This window comes from Temnothorax americanus, unplaced genomic scaffold (assembly GCF_048541705.1).
Source record: "Temnothorax americanus isolate GAGA-0224 unplaced genomic scaffold, ASM4854170v1 Scaffold95, whole genome shotgun sequence".
In the NCBI taxonomy this organism is placed as follows: Eukaryota; Metazoa; Arthropoda; class Insecta; order Hymenoptera; family Formicidae; genus Temnothorax; species Temnothorax americanus.
The window spans coordinates 212,676-236,228 of record NW_027509818.1 but is presented as its reverse complement, the minus strand read 5'-3'; the positions used below and the strand labels follow the sequence as shown (position 1 = coordinate 236,228).

The 23,553-nt window shown below is 36.4% G+C and overlaps 1 protein-coding gene across 4 annotated transcripts in view; it reads left to right on the top strand.

The window, feature by feature from the left end:
• Positions 1-23,553, top strand: part of LOC143908434 (uncharacterized) — a 279,285-nt gene that overhangs the window by 201,262 nt on the left and 54,470 nt on the right. For all 4 annotated transcript variants that reach the window (XM_077426096.1, XM_077426097.1, XM_077426098.1 and 1 more), the window contains 4 exons: positions 9,089-9,233; positions 10,126-11,077; positions 12,039-13,237; positions 15,237-15,518. In XM_077426096.1, the coding sequence (XP_077282222.1) occupies positions 9,089-9,233; positions 10,126-11,077; positions 12,039-13,237; positions 15,237-15,518 (2,578 nt within the window). The remainder of the gene's footprint in view (positions 1-9,088; positions 9,234-10,125; positions 11,078-12,038; positions 13,238-15,236; positions 15,519-23,553) is intronic.

Below are 23,553 nucleotides of genomic sequence, written 5' to 3'. Positions count from 1 at the left end.
CTGAGTTGTAATGCTACACGGAGAAAATTTTATGTTGATTTATAATACACTTTTAAAAATTACATTTTACTATTTTTTATATTATTGGTGAATCATCATGACTTTATAGAATAAATTATAGTACAACATAGTAAAATTTAAAACTAACACTTACCTAACATGTTTTATCATTTGCCATAGTAAAAATTCGTACACTGAGCGAAAAATTCAGGTTTTTTTCCCATCAAAATAATCAGATATACGTCTGAAAAATTAACGGACGTAAATATTTGTTACAACGTGTTCCTAACAAATAAATTTATTTATAGCGAGTTAAATATTTATAACACATTTTTCGAAGGTACATTTTTGATGAGTAATTTGGACCATGTTGAGCAATGTGAGACACTTTATTAATCTTGCAAAAGAATAATTTTTCTCGTATTTGAAGGCATATTAATAATTAATCAATATTCTGTAATAATTATTATATTATATTCTAATTTATTACAAACTCTAATTTTTGTGCTCTTTGTAACAATGTTATACATTTGTTATGTTCATATATTTTACAACATATTTACAACAATATATTTATATGTAACATGTTTAAAACCTTTACTCATACACTGAGAAAAAAAATTTGTTAATCCCAAAAAATATTTAGTCCGATACGTTCAACTAAACATTTTAGTTAGTTAACTAAACATTAGTTGAATTAATTAATTCTTGATTAAAGAAACTAAATAAATTGTTGAAACAACTAATGTTTAGTTAATTAACTAAAATGTTTAGTTGAACGTATCGGACTAAATATTTTTTGGGATTAACAATTTTTTTTAGTGTAATAATATAAACTATAATGTATATTATAATGTATATTATAATGTATATTCATTATAATATATTACTCTTGAAAGAAAGAAACACACACACACACACAATAGAGTATAAAATGCAATATTTAAAAGTAAATAAAAAATATTATACAGACTATCTGAAAATTATCCGATATTTTTGCGTTTTTATCGTACATACTAGAATAGAACTATTATTTTAGACTTGGTAATTCTTTATACTTAATCATAGCTTCTTATGTTTACGATAAAAAATAACTTTCGTGATAATCCCAATTCAATAATGAAGATTTTGCATATTTCATAATATCATAATTTATCCTGTCTAGTTATTTATAATGCGAGCATAAAAATACCGCGGTGTTCAGTAAAAAACTTTTTTCGAAACGATTACCTTCTTCTTGTGCAGCTTTATGTCGAATAGTGATGTAATCATTTAGTATTACAATAAAAAGTACGAAAGAGTTCGAGTAGCACGTTACGGTTGGTCCAGTTTAAATTAATTCTTCGTGTGCAATTTCTTTATAAAAGCTTTTGCAACAGCGAGATATTCAAAGATTTTCCGATTCTAGGACGATCGAATCCACAGCTGTCCTTGTTAGCCGCGGTCCTCGAGTCCATAAACCATCGACGGCAGCCGCAACGTCCTCGTTGTACTTGTCGATCCTAATCACCACGTTTCATGCCTATTACCCGTTCTATCGTGAGAGAGAAACGTCTTCACGGTCTGCGAAGAGCATTCGAACATTTTCCACCGTTCTCGAGATGCAAATTGCGCCTTCCATCGAAAAACCTTATCTCTGTAGAGAAGGCCATCATTCTGGCAAAACGTTCCTCTCGTCGCAACCGTTGTCGTTCTCGCCGTCGTTGACGCAAAACGAAAATCAGCGTGACTCTTCCTTTGCGCGCCACACAGCGGTAAACTTGTTACGCGCGAAAGAGGCTTTCGTTTTCTCACAGCGGAAAGTATTCGCGAAAACTTGCACAGCGACTGGCAAGCTTCTCTTCCCGCGAACCGTTTGTTTGTCTTTTTTTCTTTTTTTATAAACCACTTTTCTTCGTATCTCGCGATCATGCACCATTACGTCAACAGTATAAATTTGTCTTGTATATTAGATTAATTATGTACATAAATATATCTATTGTATCTCCGTGCTGAAGTAGTTCTATTTATAAATTAGTCGGAGAGCTCACGTTAATTATCATAACTGAGATAATGAAACATAATGGAACTGCTGGATTCACCGGAAATTATACGACAAATATGTAGTTTTGTTTACAAATGATCATATTTCGCGAAAGTTAAACATCCGAGTCGCAAATATCAACAAAAGGGCTCTTAAATAACGCGATGGATCGCATTTCTATGCGGATTGACATTTTCTTCAAAGGAAGGCGGTGCTTATCGAGCAACGACGATCAAATGGAAATCGATCAGGTTTGCTTTTCAATGTCGACGTGTATTATACTCTTTTCTTCTCGAGTTAAACGATCGATGGCGCACGATTGAGACACTATGCGAAAAGCCCACGAATATCGAAAATCTGTATGTATAAATTGTGTGATTTAATTTATTCTTATATAATTTGCCTGCTTAAAAATAAAGAACGTCAAAGACTGACTGAGCAGCGTTATCGCAAATATAACAAAAAAGTTATAAGTAAAACTGTACCTAATTTAGATATAAATAACAGATTATTATCGAACCATTTATGAAGAAAACCATATAATTTTTATCTAATAAAAAGTGTTCAGTTTGGACCGCGATAAGTCTGCGGATTGATTGATGTTAAAAATAACTACACAAACAACGATATTATTTTTTAAATCTTTTGTTTTTACGTGACGCTTTTACCACAAAAAAACTATAATTTTATTAATATAAGTTTATTAAGTAATATTTTTTTACCTAATTTGCAAAAATTGTTTAGTTTGCGGTTTATTTAAAATATATCGCATATTTCTTTAATCCAAATTTCGTTTGCCCACGTTCAACGCTGTTGGTCGAATTTGACAACAACCTTAGCTTGCGAAAGAAAAATATAAACAAGCACAGTAACAACTGTACCGCAATCAACACGTAGAACAACGTCTATTAGAATAGAACATATATGGAAGAGGCATTGAACATCGAGTCTGTGTCCGACATCGTGCGAGAGAGAAACGTTAATTGTGCGAGAGAGAAAGGTAGTGAAGCCTAATTGTCCGCAATGCGCATACGCAATAGGCATCCATTCATCCATTCATTCATTCATCCATTCATCCATTCATTTATTTATTTATTAAATCCATTCATCCATTCACCCATTCATCCATTCATCCATCCATTCATTCATTTATTTATTAAATCCATTTATCCATTCACCCATTTATCCATCCATTCATTTATTTATTTATTTATTTATTAAATCCATTCACCCATTCATCCATTTATCCATTTATCCATTCATTCATTTAATCATTTATCCATTCATTTATTCATTCATTTATTTATTAAATCCATTAATCTATTCACCCATTCATCTATTTATTCATTCATTCATTCACCCATTCATCCATTCATCCATTCATTCATGCATTAATTTATTTATTAAATCCATTCATCAATTCATCTATTCACTAATTCATCCATTCATCTATTCATCAAGCCATTCATTTATTTATTCATTTATTTACTTATTAAATCCATTCACCCATTCATCCATTCATCCATTCATCCATTTATTCATTCATCCATTCATCCATTCACCTATTCATCCATTCATCCATTCATTCATTCATTTATTTATTTATTAAATCCATTTATCCATTCCCCCATTTATTTATTCATCCATTCATCTATTCATCCATTTATTCATTCATTTATGTATTTATTAAATCCATTCATCCATTTATTCATTCATTTATTTATTTATGAAATTGCGAAAACCCTTAGCTTACATCGAGAGATCTTTCAAAAACTATATAATAAAGTATATTTTCCTTTAATACTTTTCGAGAACAAACCCATATCGAAAAATTAACCACGAAAACATTTAGCTTACATCGAGAGAGCTTTCAAAAACTATATAATAAAGTATATTTTTCTTTAATACTTTTCGAGAAAAAGAAAACGTTGCATGAAAACGTTGCAAGAAAACGTTGCAGTCGTACCCCCATACCCCCCGAGAAAGACGTAGTTCTACGTCAAAACGCAAATGGATGGATTGTTCGTCGTAACAGTTCGTAGTAAATTTCTGCCAGATTTATTCCCTTTCCGAAAGTTCCCTTGTTCTTCTCCGATGCTCCCATGACTTCGTTATTCGGTAGCACAGGTTGTCAAAATTTACGCATTTTTCTTCGGCAACTTGATAACTTTGGGAATATTTGAAAAAGGTTTAAAAACTTCACTCCCTCCGTAGAGCTATAAACGACCTACGCGATACCTTGATGATGCATTGTCACGCTTGTTTTGCAAAGATTCACGTTTTGCAAGCGTTGCGCGCGTCGCTTGAAAAAAATCGCAATTTTCGCGCTCGAGACGCGTTTTATTCACGCGATTTGAAATTACTAGCTTTTAGCCTTCAACGCGTGATGACCAGACGAATATAAACTGAATTTCTCATGTCTCAGTGATTTAGATCGATTTATCCATAATCTACTGAAGATTTGATAGGCATAGGAGTCCTCGAGTCCACTCATCTGAAACGAGAAAAACTAAAAGTGGAATTTTCTCTCTTTCTTTTTTTTCTGTAATACAATAAGTGTTCCTTTCACCTTATATTTACTTAAATTATCATAATTGAATTTATTTTATTATTTATAATCTCGGACTGGTTGGGGTTGTTTTTGTAATGACATAAATTCTCATATGGTGCATAGAACAAGGAGGAAAGAAAACATCACATCAATTTCTTAGAGTTATTGGCAGCGTTTTTTGCACTTAAGTATTTTGCTTCAGACCTCTCGAACAGAGAAATTTAGCTAAAATGAAATAATACTACAGCCATTTGTTATATAAACAGAGCAGGCGGCATTCAGTTTTCGCATCTAACAATAAAATATGAGATTGCAAAAAAAATCTGTCAATAGTGTGAGAACAGAAAGTCCGACAAATAATCGGCGCGCAGTTTATTAAGTTGGAATATATGTATATACGTATATACATTGTAATTCGTTACTTCTGTAACTATTAATTCTCTAGTTGCGCACCACGTACCGCGCTTGACTCATATCGCCGTCTTTTAATTAATTTGTTGAGAACAGAAAATTGTGGATTCGGGCCTCTTATTTTGCTTTCAAGGAGAACGTTGAAGCTGATGCAGCTTCTAGAATCACAAATCTTGATACAGAATGGGAACTATTCTGATAGATATTTCAATCAAATTGTTAGGAATTTCGGAATCCCTTTAGTAGACCTTTTTGCATCTAGAATGAACAAAAAAATATATGATTTTTTACTCCAGATTCCCGGATTGCATCAGTAGTAGATGCTTTCAAAGTTTCTTGGAAGATCAAATATTTCTACGCTTTTCCTCCTTTCGCAATCATTTTACACACTTTAAGAAAAATTATTCTTGATTAGGTAGAGAGGGTGATTGTGTGGTGCTCTTTTGGCCAACATAACCTTGGTATCCTCTATACAAGTTCCTTCTTATTTCAAAATTAGTAATTTTTAAACCGAATAAACTTCTAACATCACCTTAAAGAGACAAAACACGTCCTATGGCATCCCTGGTGGCAGGGATGTTGTCGTATCAGCGATAAGGAAAGGCGTGAGAAAAGTCTCTATAAATATTCTGATTACCTCAATTACTAACTCAACGTTGAAACAATACCAAAGTATATTGAAGTTGTGGGTGAAGTTTGCTCATGACAGAGGACTGGCTGTTAATGCTCCAATTTCAGATATTTTAAGTTTTTTATCAAAAAGATTCAACGGAGGAGCAAGTTACAGCGTATTAGATACAAGCAGATCGGCTATTTTGCTTATTTTTTTAATTTTTCAAGATAGCCTTATAGCTCGATTTTTTAGCATTAGTTTTTTTAAAGGAGTTTTTAAACAAAAATCGACTAAACCAAAATATCCAGTACTTGGGACACATCTCCAGTTTTAAATTATATCAAAAATCTGCCGCTGTTCTAACTGAAGATTAAAGATGCAGCTGAAAAATTAGTAACCTTGTTAGCATTATCGACACAGACTTCAGACCTTAGCGTTAATTAATATTGAAAATATTTCAAAATTTTCATCTGGGATTACAATAAAAATACCTGATTTGACATCAAGACCAGAGTCTTGTCAACCTGATGTACATTTACCCTTTTTTAAAACAAAGCCTAGACTATGTGTTGCATCCTGTGTCCTGGAATATTTGGAAATCACAAAAGACTTAAGAGATAGAAGTAACAAACGTTTATTAATTTATTTGTCAATTAAGCCATATGGCTCGGTTAGTCCACAAACTATAGGACATTGGATCAAATATCTGTTATCGAAAGCAGGTATTGATACAGAACAATTCTCTGCGCATAGCACCAGACATGCAGCGGTCTCTGCTGCATTCAATAAATGTGTTGACATCGCAACTATGAAACGAATAGTTGATTGGTCTGCACATTGCAGTCTCAAACATTTATGAGATTTTACAATAAACCTATTCAGTCATCCAATGATCACTTCGCACGTTCAGTATTATAAAAAAGAAAATAAAATAAAATGGAAAAGATTCGACTTATTGAATACGCTAAGAGTCTACATTGTTAATTGACTCTATCAGTGTCTATCACGAGCCTGCCGAAGGCGGGCAAAGTTTAATCAATATTATATTTACCGTCTCGTTCAAAGATGATAGAGAATTAACAATGTAGTACAGCTCGTCAGTACAGTTAACACACTAGACTCATGATGGATTGAAGTTAGCAAGTATCAAATATGTAAAAACAAAATTTTCACAATTTTTCTGCCCTCTAAACTACCCTTACATGCAAAAGCCACCCTTGAAACGTAAAAACTTTGTAATTTAATTTTCTGTTACTTTATCCGCTCATAAAAAAGCCGTTTAAGAAATTTTATTGTTGACATTTTTCTACGATGCTGATTGGTTCTCTCATTGCGCTGACTTCGTGAGCATCTGTCATCGCATATTTGGACAGTTTTATGTATCAAGGGTTAATAGTGTAATAGTAATAGTAAAAAAGCTAAATAGCGCGCGCAAAGCGCGCGTCTGTCCTGATCTAAATTGTAGAAAAAATACTCCAAAACATGCAAGTATGTTGTAAAGAACTTACAGACCATTATTACTTTTATAAACCATCCCTACATTGAAGGTTAACATCCCCGTAGTTCAGAAACATTACAGTCGAAAATCTGGTGGCTTACATTATTCTTAAATGAAAAAAAATTTTATTAGGACATGAAAACCACCCCCAAATTGCCCCTTTGAAAAAAATAAAATAATTATTCTAAACGCTTATAAAAGGCGTATTATATTACGGTTAAGGGTAATTTTTTTGCAGCCCTTTTTGTACATAATTTTAACTTTTTTTCATAACATATACATGAACTAAAGGTAAACAAACAAATTCTACCTAAAATTTATGCTCATATTTCATTTTTTCATGATTTTGGTACTTTTTGACAGGGTGTGTAACTGAAGGGTTGCTACTCTCAGATTCAGCAATTTTTTTGTATTTAAAATGAGTCCTTAACGATGTAGATGTGTTGATTTTTATGGAAGGTATGATTTTTACAAGTAGATGAGACGTATATGTTCTACTGGCCGTTAAAGGGTTAACGTATTTTACACTGTAGTATGCCTATATATGCGTTGAAAAATTTTATTCTATTCAGAATTTAACATATTATTATAGAATTTTTATTTATTAGAAGGAAAATTTTTTGCAACTTAAAATTAATGAAATTTTCATGAAGGTTAAACACTGGATCTATTATTTTGTGGAAAAGTGTTAAGTGCAAAATGTTGTAAATGCGAAATGATTGAGACTAAAGCCGCGTCCAGACATGTATCATGTCACCGTATTGTATCATAATATTTTCTTATCAAAATACGGATATGTTGGTTATCATTATACGCCTTGTTTTTAATTCGTATTTGTATCTCGTATCTTACAGATTGAAAACAAGGCCTTGGCGTATCATTATAGCCAACATATCTGTATTTTGATAAGAAAATATTATGGTACGATACGGTGATGCTATACAAGTCTGGACCCGGCTTAACCCGGTTAATCTATATTTTTTTAATTGTATTGTATATTAAAATTTAACCCTTAGCTGAGACACTGTGGGTATTAAACGCCCCAGCCTAGTTCAACTCTAATTTAAGCTCCCCTATAGTACGAAAATGGTACTAAAAAATGGAAGAATTAAAATATAAGAGTTATGAATTTTTGAGTGAAAACATTTTATTTAAATAACCTATGACATTTTTGTTAAAACAACATTCGAAGACTATCTTGGAATTTTTTTAAGTAAAAAAAATCAATAGCTTTCTCGCAGCAAGCATTTTAGTGGTGGGGTCTGAAACGGCCCCCAGCGTGCCAACTATATGATTCTGGTGAAGTGTGCCAGCTAAGGGTTAAGGGATTTCCAGGTAACGGAATCTAAATCTGATTTTAAAACGAACAAATTCAAAATGAAACTATGATAGAAATCTAAATTTTAAAGAATTCAGATTTTTTTAAATTTTATAAAGATTTTTATGAGATATTTTTATATGATTATTTTTTTCTTTAACTTACTTTTTTTATTTCTTTTTTCGTTGTTTTATTTATCAATTACTTTCTATAACATCAAAATTTTTTGCAAGAATTTTTTATATACTTTCTATTTAATTCTACTTATACACGTATAGTAATTATGTAGTTAAAACACTTTCTTGCGTTTAACTGTAAATTAAGAAAAAACTTTTTTTTATCTTAAAACAAATATGTTGTTAAAATGATATGTAGCGGTATTGAAAAAATAATGTTAAAAATATCAGTCGTATCAATATTTCATCAACGTTTTAACACTTAACAAACTGATCAAATTCACCCCAATATTTTACGATGTTCATCCTATTACGTGTCAGAAGTATCGGAAACATATTCATCATCGTCTATTTTATAACACACGTACGCCGTACCTGTTTGCAAATCCTATTGAGGGCGGTAAAATGAGATGAAAACTGACACAGGGCGCTAAATTCAACTAGATTCGATATATCCGCGTCTTAATCCCATTCATTTTCGCTTCGTTTGTCGGCCAGGGTTTCGCCAGGAAACTCGTCAAAGAGGAATGTCGTGGGCCAGGCTTCAGAGCGACGAAATAACGTCAGCGGCCGGCAGCAGTGGATGGTCGCCGTGGAGGATAGCATGCGTCACGGGAACGCGGTTACTACACAGACTACTCTCGTGAGTATCTTTTCGTTTTCTCTCTTCTTTCGTTTTTCTCCCCTTCGATGGCCGCCGGTAAACTCGGCTTGCTTACAACAAGGCGGATCGCAACGTAGTACGTAACATAGATTGGCGCCCGGGCGCTCGTAATCTCGCGACTTTCTCGTCGGCGTTCGTCGTAACGATACCGGTTTACGAGTCGACCGCGTAAAGTCGAAACTACCGCGCTTGATAAGCCCGATTCGAGCGAAGCTCCGATCTACGAGCTATTGAAGATTCCCCCGTGATTCCATCGAGGTTCGTACTTTACAGGTAGAATCGTATAAAAGACGCCTCAATCGTTTTATCACGGGCGAATTGTGATGTATTTAGTAGAGAGTGTCCCAGGTCCCAGGTTTCTTTAACTCTTGAGGCAATTTGAACCTGAGATTGTCACGATGAAAACGTCGAAGCGTCGATAGTTTCGCAATTATGAGCGATTAAAAAGACAAATGGCTTTTACGCTTACCTTTTAAATAAGGAATTCTTATTGCTCGCTTATAAGTGTGAGTAAATTACTTCGTTAAAGACTTTAAGGCCGGTATTCACAGTCAGATCTTATTTCAAGACTGTCTTAAGTATAATGTCTTAAGTTGCTAATACTTCCATTTGATTGGCTGAACGAAATCTTAAGACTGTCTTTGACCAGACTTAAGACGATCTTAAATATAAGATCCGACTATGAATACCGGCCTAAGAAATTAAGTTCGCTTCGCAGTAATTATGCATCTCAATAAATAAAGGACTTCTGTATCTCACTTAATTTTCTGCACGTTTTACTTAAACGGAATCTTAACGTGAGAGATTCGATTTCAAAAATATTTCCGTGGATTTTCGGGGCAGCCTGTCGTGACTTGTTAAATTTCGATAGCCGAAAACTCGCCACCAGCGGCCGTACGGCTGGGAGAACGGAACTGTGGAATCGTTGCGGTTGGCCCAACCACCCAGTCCGCCCAGCAAATTCGCCAGTTTGCCGTACGATGGCAAGGTGTCTTTCAACTGGATTCCGCCGCGTACGAATCCGAGCGCGGTGGAGAAGCACCGGGAAGTGCGTCGCCGTTCCTCGGAGGACTGCCTGGAGGACAAAAGTAACGGTCGCCAGCGGCAGAGCAGCCCCGATCGCGCCGGCCACCACCCGAGGAAGCCGCAACGCCAGCAGAACGAGATTATGAAGTCGAGCAGCGTGGAGGACCGTCTGCTGATGAACCGATCGGACAAGGAGTCGACGCGACGCAGTCGCAACGACTCGGACTCGAGCGAGGGCCGGTTCTCGAGAAATTCCGAGTCTGAGAGTCGGTCGTCGATACCGCGTTCCAGCTCGGTCAGCGTCGAGCGGTTCTCCATGCGGGCCAACTGCGACTCGTCGGACTTCTCGCGCGCCAACTCCACGTCGAACGAGCGCTTCCACTCGGACTTCTCGATCGCGGTGGCGAGCGCGAGCTCGAACGATCACGTTTCCGTGCCGACCTCCGAGCCGTTTTCTATACGCAATCTCGATTTCGTTTCGTTCGCGCTGCCGCGCGCGGACTCGAGCGAGCGCTTCTCAGCGCCCACGTCCGACCGTTGTTCCGAGGAGCACTACTCCGACCTGTTCTCCACACGTAATTCCGACTTCTCCGCGCGAAACTCGGCCGACTTTAGGACGCAATCCGAGGAGGAGCGCTTTTCCGACGACTCCCTGGAGGAACTACTGCCACCACCGCCGCCCATCAGCAAGAGACACTCCATCGCGTGGGAGGTCTCTCTGGAGGACGATCCTCTATACGCGCCCGGCAGCACCAAGGTTGTTGGCAGGAGACGACGAAAGAGCAGTGATGTGTCAAGTAAGTGCCTTTCCTGCACCATTTTGCAATTATGATAATAACTCATTATTTATTGTCATAATTGAAAAACGGTGCAGAACTTTTCTATTTAATTTAAAATCCGCTTTACCTACCCTCTGTAGGTGTGACACTTATTACCAGACACCCTGTATATACATATACAGAGTGTCTACAAAGTTTGTCCCCATCTCCTATATTTCGGAAACGGTTCAAAATTATGAAAAACTGCGAAATACGTGTTCGATCATTTCGAGGAGCTACTCATTTAAAGGGGTTGGGTTGCCTGCTCCCCACGTATTTCGCGGCTTTTCACTATTTAGAGCCAAAATATAAGGGGTGGGGACAGACTTTATAGACACTGTATGTGTATATATACATGTATATACACAATGTTACATTATCTCTATCATTAAATATTGTAAAAAATTCTTACAGAAATTGACTTCAAATTTAGGAGACCGGTAAAATATTTTATAATAGATTTTTCTTACGATTTTATTTGTAATTTTTCGAAATTGCATTATAATAAAATATTTTGACGAGAGTGGAATTGTATTTCTTATAAAAAAAAAAACTACGGAAAATGATTATTCTCTTCCTTGCGTTTGCAAAAAGCTATTTTTTTGAGTTGTTGGTTTTGACTTGCACACATTGCATATTATATGATTAAAGGAATCCGTCTTTTGGAAGAAAATTTATGTTCCCTCAATTTTCACGCACTTACAATATTTTATAAGAATTAGCAAATCGCTGTTGAACCCACCAAACTCGAGATAAAAATATCAATAAAAATATAAATAAAATTATTTTTCCGTCTGAGTTTTAAACAAATTCAGACAATATGAATTATCAAGTTTTATCTTTATTTGTTGTATTTTATTCTATCTGCCGGTTTGCAAAATGAGCAGCAGGAGGTAGGAAAGAGGAAAAGCAGGACGAGATACGGTTGATTATGTTCCAGGTGTAGGTTCCGCATCCAAGCTGCGCGATTTTGACGACTGGCAGGATCAGCGACTGTCGACGACCGACGACGACCTGATCTCACCGTACTCGGACTCGTCCACGAACGATCTAGATCAGATACGGCCGCAGGAGCTTACGAAAAACGGCACCTACGTCATACGACGCGGCCGCAAGAAGGAGCGCAAAGTTTTGCCGAAGACGCCGACCAAGACCAAGAGTCTGTCCTTTGAGAACGGCGAGGAAGGGAGCCGATTGTCGGATGTGAAGCGATATTCGAGTACCTTCGACAACATCAAGAGCTTGCTGAAGGAGGGTAAGCTGGAGGGTCTGGACGAGCCGCCGGCGGAATTTGCGATCCCGGTGCCGCCGCCGGACCTTATCCGGGTCGTGTCGATGCCGGCGATCAACAACGACGCCAGCAATCGGGCCCAGTTGGAGATCACCGTGGAAGAAGAGGAGGCGTCCGACATCTCGGACAAGGACAAGGAGCACGACAACATCGAACTACCTCGGCTACCGCCGTCGCCGATCGAGAACGATCAGATGGGTCTCCGTCTGGACCGATCGAGAGACTGCAACGGTATCCCAACGGCGCCTGACTTAGCGGATCTGGACATTGGCAGATCGTCGGCGAACAGCGCGCTCGCCGAGACGACAACGAAGAAGAAACTTGCGAGCGCGGTGAGCGACGAGCGACTGGCCTCTAAGATCCCGGTGAACTTGCTGATAGAGGATCAGATCGTGAAGAAAGCGCTCAAGGAGAATCGTCGACAGCTGGAGAAGGTGAGCGACGCGATCAAGGAGATCGAGAACGTGAAGAACAGCGAGTCTTTCTGCGAGAGCAAACGCTGGCGGAACGGCGACCTGAAGCAGAGCTCGAAGCGAAATAGCTTCGAGAGCGAATTCCCGCTGGGCCACGACGGCCGAAAACCCGTGACGATCGACGGTAGCCCTTACGACGGCAAGACGCGCGGCAGGCAGCAGCAGCAGCAATACAGCTCCGACTCCGAGACGTCCAAGGCCAGCTCGGACGCGGACTTCGCGGATCGGAGGAAACTCAACGGCGCCAGCGACGTCGTCTACTCGTCCGGCAGGCGGCTGCGCCAGAATGGTATCGAGAACCATAAGAACGATCAGAAGCAGATCGAGAACGTGATCGACGCCATTCTGGAGGACTCGAAGAACCCGGAATTCCAGGTAGGAGTGGAATCCAGGGGAGTTCCGCGACTCGGTCGCGTAACTCGAATATTTTCACGAATATGTCGGTGACGCGAGTCGACCACGCGTTTACCTTGCACGCGCCGCGCGTCGCTTAAAATGCCGACGCGTAAAAACGAAGCGGAAATAGAGAATCTTGCCTTTACGGTATGGGATCGCCGTGGTGCATTTGCGTCGTGAAAAATGCAAGGGAGGAGATACACGGGCGCGTGGTGGGCGCGCGCCGCGATGGTGAAAAGGCGCCGAGCATGCAGCTGAGACCGGAGCGGGCCGCTCCCGTCTATAAATTGGTAGTATTACCTCTATAATATAGGATTCCATTAGCGATGCCGCGCTACGACCGCATTTTTCGTCATGAAATGTGGAGGTACTGAGAGAACCGCCGCGCGTCCGGCCCGGTTCCCGCACGCGAATCCGTTTTTACCGATTATTCCCACGTAATTAACTCCAGCAAGAGATTTTAATTTTTTATCACATAACGTGTATCATTCAATGTTAGACCACGTATCTATTTAGTATCTTTGACTTGTGCGCTCAGTTCTCACTGGAAATATTTTAATTAATTACCTAACATTTTAGTTTTCGTAAAGTTATGGTCGTTGAACGTAGTGCGGGCACATAAATCGCTATAGTAATTGGTCGAGATATGTCCACGTTACAATTAAAAATATAAAAAAGTAACAAACACAATCAATTGGTTACCGTTGTCTTCGATCTGTTGAAAGCATCCCTCGAAAACAGAGCCGTGAACTACCTCCTGTTGATCCATTGCTTCAGTGAAAATATCTAACAGACTCGCTGAATAGTCATCGAGGTGAATGGCCATTCATACTATATCTTCATCGAGGGTCCTTCATCGATTAACAGGTTCTGAGTCAAGCTAGTTTACATTGAAAATTTGCATCCGCCAGCTCTTTAGAAGCTTCTCGTGTCAATCTGAAATTAAATCTCGACCATATGTATCTCGCAATATTGTTCGTCGAGACGTATACAGGACGTTATGAAAAAAAGGTTCAAGACTTGTAGAGTAGATAGTAGTGGCCAGTAGGTTGGGTGAAAAATGCTGAATGAACATCGTTTGAAAAATCAATTCTATCGGAGATAGAAGCGATTTTCGAGATTGTTAGAGCAAGCGATTTGCTTGTTCCTATCATGTGATGTGAAAACAGCGAATTATTTCACACATTTTCACTCTGATGTTTACAAAAACTGTGCGAGATTAAATTTTTCAATTTGGAAACTTTCCGCATGGAGATGTTATGCAGTTATAGTATTTCTATGAATATGGTCATTGGTCACGCAAAAGTATACAGTCGATTGCTCACATATTATTGTCTTAAGATCCAAAACTTTATATGATTGGATTGATTAATTATTAAATATACTCTTATGCTATTATTTAACATAAAATCGTAACATACGATTGTTCGTAAAACATGTTAAAAAGATAAGCATGAGCTGAAACAAATGATTATTTAAAATTGGATCAATATGATATTGATGATATTCACTTATAAATCATCATTTTAGGTATACATTCCTAGATGAAAAGTTTAATTTGAAAGCAACTGTGTTACTAAATAAAAACGATATGTCAGTTATCATCTACATGTTGAACATTTAGTAGAAAGTAAGAAACGCTGCCAGGCAATAATACTGTTGAACAATTTAAAAAAATGAACTTCTTTAGCACAAGAGCGAGAGTAATTTGTTGTCATTTTTTGATGCTAAATGTGATCTCATTCACCAAATACTAGATACTTAGATTCAAAGATAGACCGACCTCGCGTAAACTCGTTTTCTTTTTCGGGAATAGAATAAAGTCCGAACGTTGCACGATTACATTATGAGAAGGTGCGTTTCCGTGTGGAACGAGTCCATTTGCTGAATAAAATTGACAAGGTTTCCTCTCGATTTCGGTACTACCTTCATGAACCGTTCTTCGCTTCTGAACTGCAGTTGGACTGTACTTTGGCAGGTGAGTGTCGACGTGATGGAGTTCCCGCCGTTGCCGCCCTCGCCCGTCGAGGAAGCTGACGAGGAAAGCTGCTCGGACGTTGGCCAGAGCGCCGTGATGACGCCACCGAAGTCCAAGAGTCACAGCAGCAGCCGGACCGTGGAGTACAGGCCGAGGGTGCCACCCCATCGTGTCCCGCCGGTCATCGACCCGAAGGAGCAGGCTTCCTTGAACACCAGGTCCATGGACGCCGGCTTTGCCAGGGGAAGACGCACACCGACCACCAATAATTCCAGGCGAGAGGTGAGTTCGTGTGAAATATTCAGCCGGGAACGTAGGCCTCTGGGCCTCCCGACGAGGGCGTTAACAGTCGCGTTTTTCTTACTTCGTCTTACATGCCAACATCTCATGTAACTATTTATACGTAGCGAAATATTAATAACGTATAGTAATATACATGCTACATATGCCTTCCAGATACTTTTTTATTTTAGAGTTTTGATAACAGTTTTTTACTTTATTGTTTATTTGCCTTTTGGTTATTTTGGATGTTTTTGACATTTCACTATTTTTTCTTGAATATTGCGGCTGGGCGTGAATACACCCTATTTTTTTTCTTAAATCTGCAAAGAAAAAAGTCAAACCCGATGATCGTGATGACCAATGTATTCTCGTATCCACCAACTAAATTATTAAGGAATTTTTCACTTAAATATCTTATTGCGATTGGGGAATTACGTGCCGTAGACTCTCTTGCTGCAAGTACTTTATTTCTTTGGCGAATAAGAGAATTTTCGAATCATGTAAAAGAATTGATAAGTCAATTCAAGAAGATATGTCAAAATTCTAAAAAGTATCGGTATCTTTGCCCGTTTAAGTTAATGTGCAAAGAAATAAGATTATTCAGTTGCAAAAAAAAGACATTAACACTGTATCTAATTTGACTGTTTGAGTTCTCGTCGTAGATGTGGATTTTGTATAATCCAAATATGCTCGTTATGATTAAACGTCTCACTTATTGTTAGTAAATATTTCCTCGTCTGCCCGTAAAATTTGAATTTTCATCCTTTTCAACTTAAGTAATATTGACAGTAATTTATCCGTCATATTTCATCTGCAGGATCTAATTTGCGTCCAAAACGTCGAAATTTGTGAAAATTCCGAGTTTATAAAATGCGATTGAGTGAAAATTTCGAAACACCACATTCTCTAGATATTTCACGTCCTGATATTTGTGGATTAATTTCAATGTACATTATAAGTATTGATAACATATAGTCTTCATTTTCGACTACTGACTTCCGAACTTCTTTTACTGGTTTTTGAAATAAATTACATTTACATATATATATAGATTAAGTTCTGATCTTCAAAGATGCATTGGCTGAATTCGGTCAGAATATGCCTCAATGGAACCTTGTAGCTTTTTGCAAATTTCGATTAAACGAGGCAAAAATGAACATTAAATAGATTAATTAGTCTTTATTACTTTTATTAAAGCTGGGAATATTTAAAGACACTTTACACTTTTAGTAATGTTTAGAATGTTGATCTTTTTTTCACTCTCATTATATTCTTCACAAATAGTTATTTATAATTAACTTGAAAAACTTGCAGGCTTCTGAAATAACGTTTTATCCTTTTTTTCTAACGATTCAATGTCAACATTATAAATTTGTGACGGATCAGAATTTGCGGCAAAACTTTGAAATTACTTGGGTAACTCGGAAATCTGTTCTTTATCAAACAATAACGATGGTTGAGTTTGCTCGTTGATGCTTAAGGATAATCCTCTTCCGCACTCAAGCGAGAAATTTGAAATTTTATCTTCTCTTTCTCGTATTTTCTTTTGAATAATATCAACCATTTTTGCCACTTACATCTCTGTCTTTCTTGAATATGACTCTATATTTTTGGATACAATTTATTTTTTTGCCAGATGAACTCTGGCACGAATCTACATTTACATTGATAGCAAATGAAACATTGATTGATAAGTGATTCTTACAAGTAAATATTATCTTTAATTGGACTGGTTCATTGTAGTTTAATAAAAAAAAACATTTGTTTAAATTTTTATACTTTTTTCACTCAAATTGCGCGCTGATTGTTTGATGGTCTTGAAACATATTTATTTATTGGAACAGTATATATTTAACGTACTTAAATCGACTTAACTTTTTGATAAGCATCCATTTTTAATTATTATAAAGAATTTATAAGCGAAAAATATCATCCCAGTCAGGGTTTGAACCTAAACCTCTCTCTAATCTATGACGAGCGTCTTTCTTGACTAGAATTATATTTTTCATAATAAATTCTTTATAGTGATTTTAAATGGATGCTTATTAGCATCAGAAAGTTAAATCGATTATCGATTTAAGTAGATAAATTAAACGTATATTGAAAGTATATTACTATTTCAATGAATAATATTGTATTTCAAGATCGACAAATCATCGGCACAGTTTGAGTGCAAGAAATATAAAAATTCGCACAAATATTATTTAGGCTACAATGAAGCAGCCCAACCGAAAATAACATATCCCTATCTACTTGTGATTATCTATATTTAACTTATTGAATAAAATTTATAAATGCTTATAATTTGTAAATGTTTGTAATTGACAATGTTTCAATATTTGTATAACTCTTTCTATATTGTTATTAAAATTGTGTACTCATATATTTCTTTATTTAAACATTTGCATTTCTTTTTAACATAGTCTCTCAAATGATGGAATCCATAACGTGTTTTGCGATGGCTAGTTTTTCCTCTTTTTGAAGCAATGTTTTATTATTGCTTTGAATTCAGCTTTTGATTTATAGTACTTTTTCTCATTTTATACGATTTTAATGTAGCCTATGAGAAGGACGAAAATATAAATAAAAGCAAATTGTATAGCAGTGTATGTACAGTAAAAATTGTTAGGTACGTTGTTACAGCACGTAATTTTCTATCTACGATTGTACTCATAAACGCTCGGAGGTTAATTTTAAAACGGTTTAAACGCTCGCTATCATACGAGAACTCAGAATGCTCGAATAGTATCCAACACACTGTGGAAGAAGGAAGAGATGTAAGAGAGCATGGAGTTAATATATACGGAGGAAACAAAAACCGTCTTTCGCAATAAACAAACTGGCTGCAATTTCTCATATTGCCGTAACAAAACGGTATGATGTATTTCCATTGTGTCCCGACGGAATTCCCGTGTTAAGTGCAACACGTTTAGCTAGCATAAATGGATAAAGTTCCGAAAATGGTCCACCTCCGATTTCGATGAAAAAAGTTTGTTTACAAAGTTTTATTTTGGATTAAAATGAAAGCCCTTAAAACGAATTTTGGCGACTCCTACAAAAAAGCCATTTTTTAAGATAAAATAGTAAAAAAAATGGTAATAAAGTGTGGTAATTATTTAGTTTAGCCGAAATAAAGCTTTTTACAAAGTTTCATCGAAATCGGAGGTGCAGTTTTTTGAATATCCGATATAAATAGATGCGTCACATCGCACGGTAATAACATATTAAATTCGACATTTTGACTAAACTAGGATAATTTACAATATTGTGAAATTTGCACAGGACAGATGATTAATTTTAATTGTATTGTATAATCATGTATGTGCAGATAATACATGATTTTATTATATAATATATAATTTATCATACGCATGCATCATTGATGTATCTTATCATTTTATTATATAAATACATCGGTATTATTTTATATGTCATTATACATTGTTTTACATTTTTTGGTCTCTTATGTTTGACAATAACATAATTCAACAAAAGTTTTTTTCAAATTGTGTAATTTTGTAATTTAAAATAATCTGTTAAGTCGAAGTAATTCTCTTTTATGAATTTAATCTCAATCTTCTCGAAATTGTGCGACGTGATAGAGTACCATTGAAAGCAGAATTAAACAGGAAAGGCTCCAAGAAATAATCAATCTTTATTTTTCGAGTTTTTTACAGGGCTAATATACTTATCAAATATCAACCCTAGCTAGCCACACTTATTTTCGAGTCCTTAATTCGTCACACTCTGGTCCATGAGACCGCTCGACTTTGTCGCATTGTCATTTTTATTCTAATTAATATTTTTAAGCTTGTAATGTAGAAATTGGAAATAAAGACTCTGAATCAGATGTTTATGACAATATCAGGTCAAGAAAATGATTTGAATTTAAACTGAACTTATTATAAGGAAACTAGAAAATTATGTTATTATGTGAAAACAGAAAAACGTTCAGCGGTCTACTGGTCCGTAGTATGGCGAGCTAGGGTTAAACTGATAACAGATTATTCTTAAGTAGGTAATAATATAATATATCTATGCTTCTCTTCGCATTAATTTCACAAATTTTATTAGCATATATTTTTATATCTTATATATGTCTATCTACATATAATATGTAAAGTTTATAAAAATAATGGCAAAAAATAAGGGAAAATTTAATTTCTCTGTAAAATTTTAATAAACTAGACATCACGGACGCGCGTTACGCGCGCGCTATTTATTTTTAATATTTTACTGTTACTATTACACTATTACCTAACCACACAACTGTCAAAATATGCCATGACAGCCACTCATGAAGTAAGCGCAACAAGAGAACCAATCGGACGCGAAAGCGACACAATATTTCGTGACAGAGTCCGGGAAATAAACTTTCAGAAGAGAGATAGAATCAACTTTCTCCGGATGATAGATTCTAAAGGCAGGATGACGGAAAATATAAAGGGCGAACGAGATGGCTCTTCCACGTTCACCGTAGATCGCGAAACGAGAAACTACGCTTCTGGGAAATAAATGCAGTCCTCTTCCGCGACCTCCGCACTAATTTTCTTTCATTTTGTTGGCTGGTTCACCGGCATTATCATTCCGGCGGACAGCATTATCCATGTAACGTTCACGACGGCGGTGTCTTCCTCGGGCATTGCTCGCGGCGGGAAAGAATTTTTGTGTACCAGATGTGTACTCGCACTTTTTAATGATATATGAGAAAGTATATGAGTAATGCGAAAAGTTTGTAAGTAAAATAATACATGAATAAGTGTATGATAAATGTGAAATAATATACAGAGTGGTTTCTAAGTGAGTACAAAAAATTGAGGGAAAATTACATATTATTTCATAGCTTATTTTAGAAAGAAAAGGTCCTATAAACATATGCCCTAAACTGCTTCGTTTTAAAAATACAAAGTTGCGAAAAAAATATGAAAATTTCGAAAATCTGGAAAACATTTAAAGATATTTTTTATTCAAATTTGGTATGCGTACATGTGGTGTTAAGAACTATTTTCCAGTATCGATGAAACATTTTTAGATCCACCAGAGACGTACGTCTTTGACACTCCGTATTTTGAAAACGAAACAGTTTAGGGCATATATATTTATAGCATATATTTTCTTCCTAAAATAAACCACGGAATATTCCCTTCAATTTTTTGTACTTACTTCGAAAACACCCTGTATAAAAACATGATCTTGATGAATCTGGTTGAAAGTGTTCGTTATCGCGCGTTAATCCATGTTTACAAATCGGGGATTACAAATCGATGATGCCATACAAGTCATCAGATACATTGATGTGTTGATTACACAGTTATCGGTGTGCATCGCGAGACAATGCGGTTTCCCTTCGTTCGAGACCCAATCTTTCCGAATATGTTGGACCCTCTCCCTTGCGACAGACACCCCTTGGAAAAAGCGGGGAATGAAAACGTGGAGAGAACGGTTCCGCGCCGTTGTGCGTCGCGTGCGCATTGTCTTGTCCTTCCTGTGGACCGTTGGGAGGCTGCGAGCTGGATAAAAGAGGGACGGCTCCCCTTTCAGGAGGGGGAGGAGGAGAGGAGCAGAGGGAGCCAGAAAGGGACACCGGTGAATGGTGGACCCGAGCGCACGCGTATTCCTATGATAAATAAAATGTCCACGTCTATCCGCATTGTGCATAATGAAAAGTAACAGCTCGAGCGAGGGCGACCGTGCGTGCATACACACACACGGGTGCGTCACTCGAGGGGATGCGAGTGCGAGCAAACGCGACGAGTGCCTCTGTCGCCGCGCGCGACCGCCAATTCGTCGCCGTATCTTTTTCGTACGATACAGGGTTTTCGGGAATTTCTGGAATTAAGGGAGAGAGGATGCATGGTATTTGATCATTTGGTTTAAACAAATTATAATTATATATAAGAAGAATCAAAGTTGCAAGAAGATTGACTTTTAAATTATAATTAAATTTCAAAAAGGGCTTATTCAGAACAAACCATCGATCAAAATGTAGCCGATCATATATAAGAGAAAGGATAAAAAGGGTGATTCAAATATATTATCTATTATTGAAAAAAAGGAACGTGAAGGTAGACAGTTTTGACCGATGATTTCACAAGCTATACTCTCTCTTAAACCCTCTGTCCTTAAACTGAATAACACATGCTTTAGTTTGGGACTGGTGCGTCATTAGTTACAATCTCTAAGAATCAATAAAATTTTACAAAAAAACATTATTTTTTAAATCTAAGAGAGATTAACTCTTAACGTGTATACACGTGGATCTACGGCGTCCGAGCCAATGTGATATCTGCTCGTAACTGTAAAACTTGCAGTCTGTTAGAAGATATTAAATAAACGATGTTTATATATCAAAATGACTATAAAATCGTTAACTACAATGCAGACATGTTTCGTGATGATGTTTCGTCAATTTTTTTAGATTATTTAAAATACTTTGAGGTAGGGAAAAATAGCGTTGAATGTAACAGAACCACGTATACACTTAGAAGGTACCGAAAAAGCGTATATACTTTAAGGATTAATCATTAACGATGGGACTACGTATCTTACAAGTAGGTTTAATGTGTTAGCGTAGTTTCAAACTCTCTGTGATTACTTCGAAAAATAAAAGCAGTACTTTCAAGTTGAACCTAGACGAAATGGATTCGAACCTTGTATGAATATCTCGAAAAACAATCTATTACTTCCAAGGGGATCCGAACCTGGGTAAATATCGAATCTTTTATGAGTACTTTACAAAAAACTTTACGTTCCTTTGAATTAAAACGCTTGAATAAAACGCGACAGTTATCTTATTATTTTTTGATAATTACAAATATTAGATAATTAATTGTTGAAATTAAATATAATAAAAATATGATTTAAAATATAGAAAAAAGTTATTTAAAATTATTATATTTTTTAAACTAATAACTTTATTCTTAGAGTTAGAGAGTACTATTTATGAAAGATTCAATTCTTTACTATAAAACCTACTTACAAGTACATTTCGAATCCTACATTGCAGGTACTTATTCTAAAATTCGGAACTAACTAGTCGCGATTGATTACTTTGCAAGTACAATGTATGAAATATTGTTTCCTATGAATATTATCTACTCGAATTTTAAAAAGTAAACCTTAATTATTGGATTTGATTCGGATTTTTAAATACATATTGACATTTTGGCCTCCAAAATATTTTACACATTACTGGGATCTAGTTACTTATATAGCTATCTAATTACTTATTTTTTACTTAGGTATAAATGACAGAAAGAATGCCACGAACTAAGATTAGAATTCAAAGCATACAGCAATTAAATTGTATCTTGCATTTAATTTGAAACTCTTTTGACTCTTTAGAATTGTAATTCGATTTGATTACATCTACTGATAATATAAAATATCAAAAAGTTGCAATTGTCTTGATATTTTCTCAGTAAAATACATTTCAGCGTATATCTTATAAGAGTTTAGCACGCTTTTCAAATTTGCTGTTAATCTGGTTTGTTGCAATTTGCTTAAAGCGCCGCGTGTAGACTTCGCGGCAAAGACTTTGTACTTCGTCATACATCTTGAAGTAACGAATCACGTATGCGAAATATAAACGCAGCTGTCGCGGAGAAACATTCGTGATACGCAACCGAGTTTAGACTCGTTACATATTCAAATATGCATCAGCGCAAGCGAGCGCACGGTCGATTCCTTCTGGAATACTTCGTGACAACACATCTTCTAACTTGCTTCCCTGCCCTCAACTTCAAATGCATGTCAAACAGATTTATTCTGTTCCCGACGTTTAAAAATTTTTTTTGCCCTGTGATCGATCATCGTCCTGCAATTTTTGTCGCGAACGTTGCAGCAACATTTTGCATACTATCCGTTTGTTTCTTTTATTTTACATTTATTCATGGAGAATGTTATCACGAAAGCGACAAATTTCGACACCTCACATAAAAGAGAGAAAAGGGGGGAGGAGGGACAGAGAGAAGAAATATTTTTACACATACAATGGCAAAGCTGGAGATAAAAAGATATAATCCAAGTCTTAATA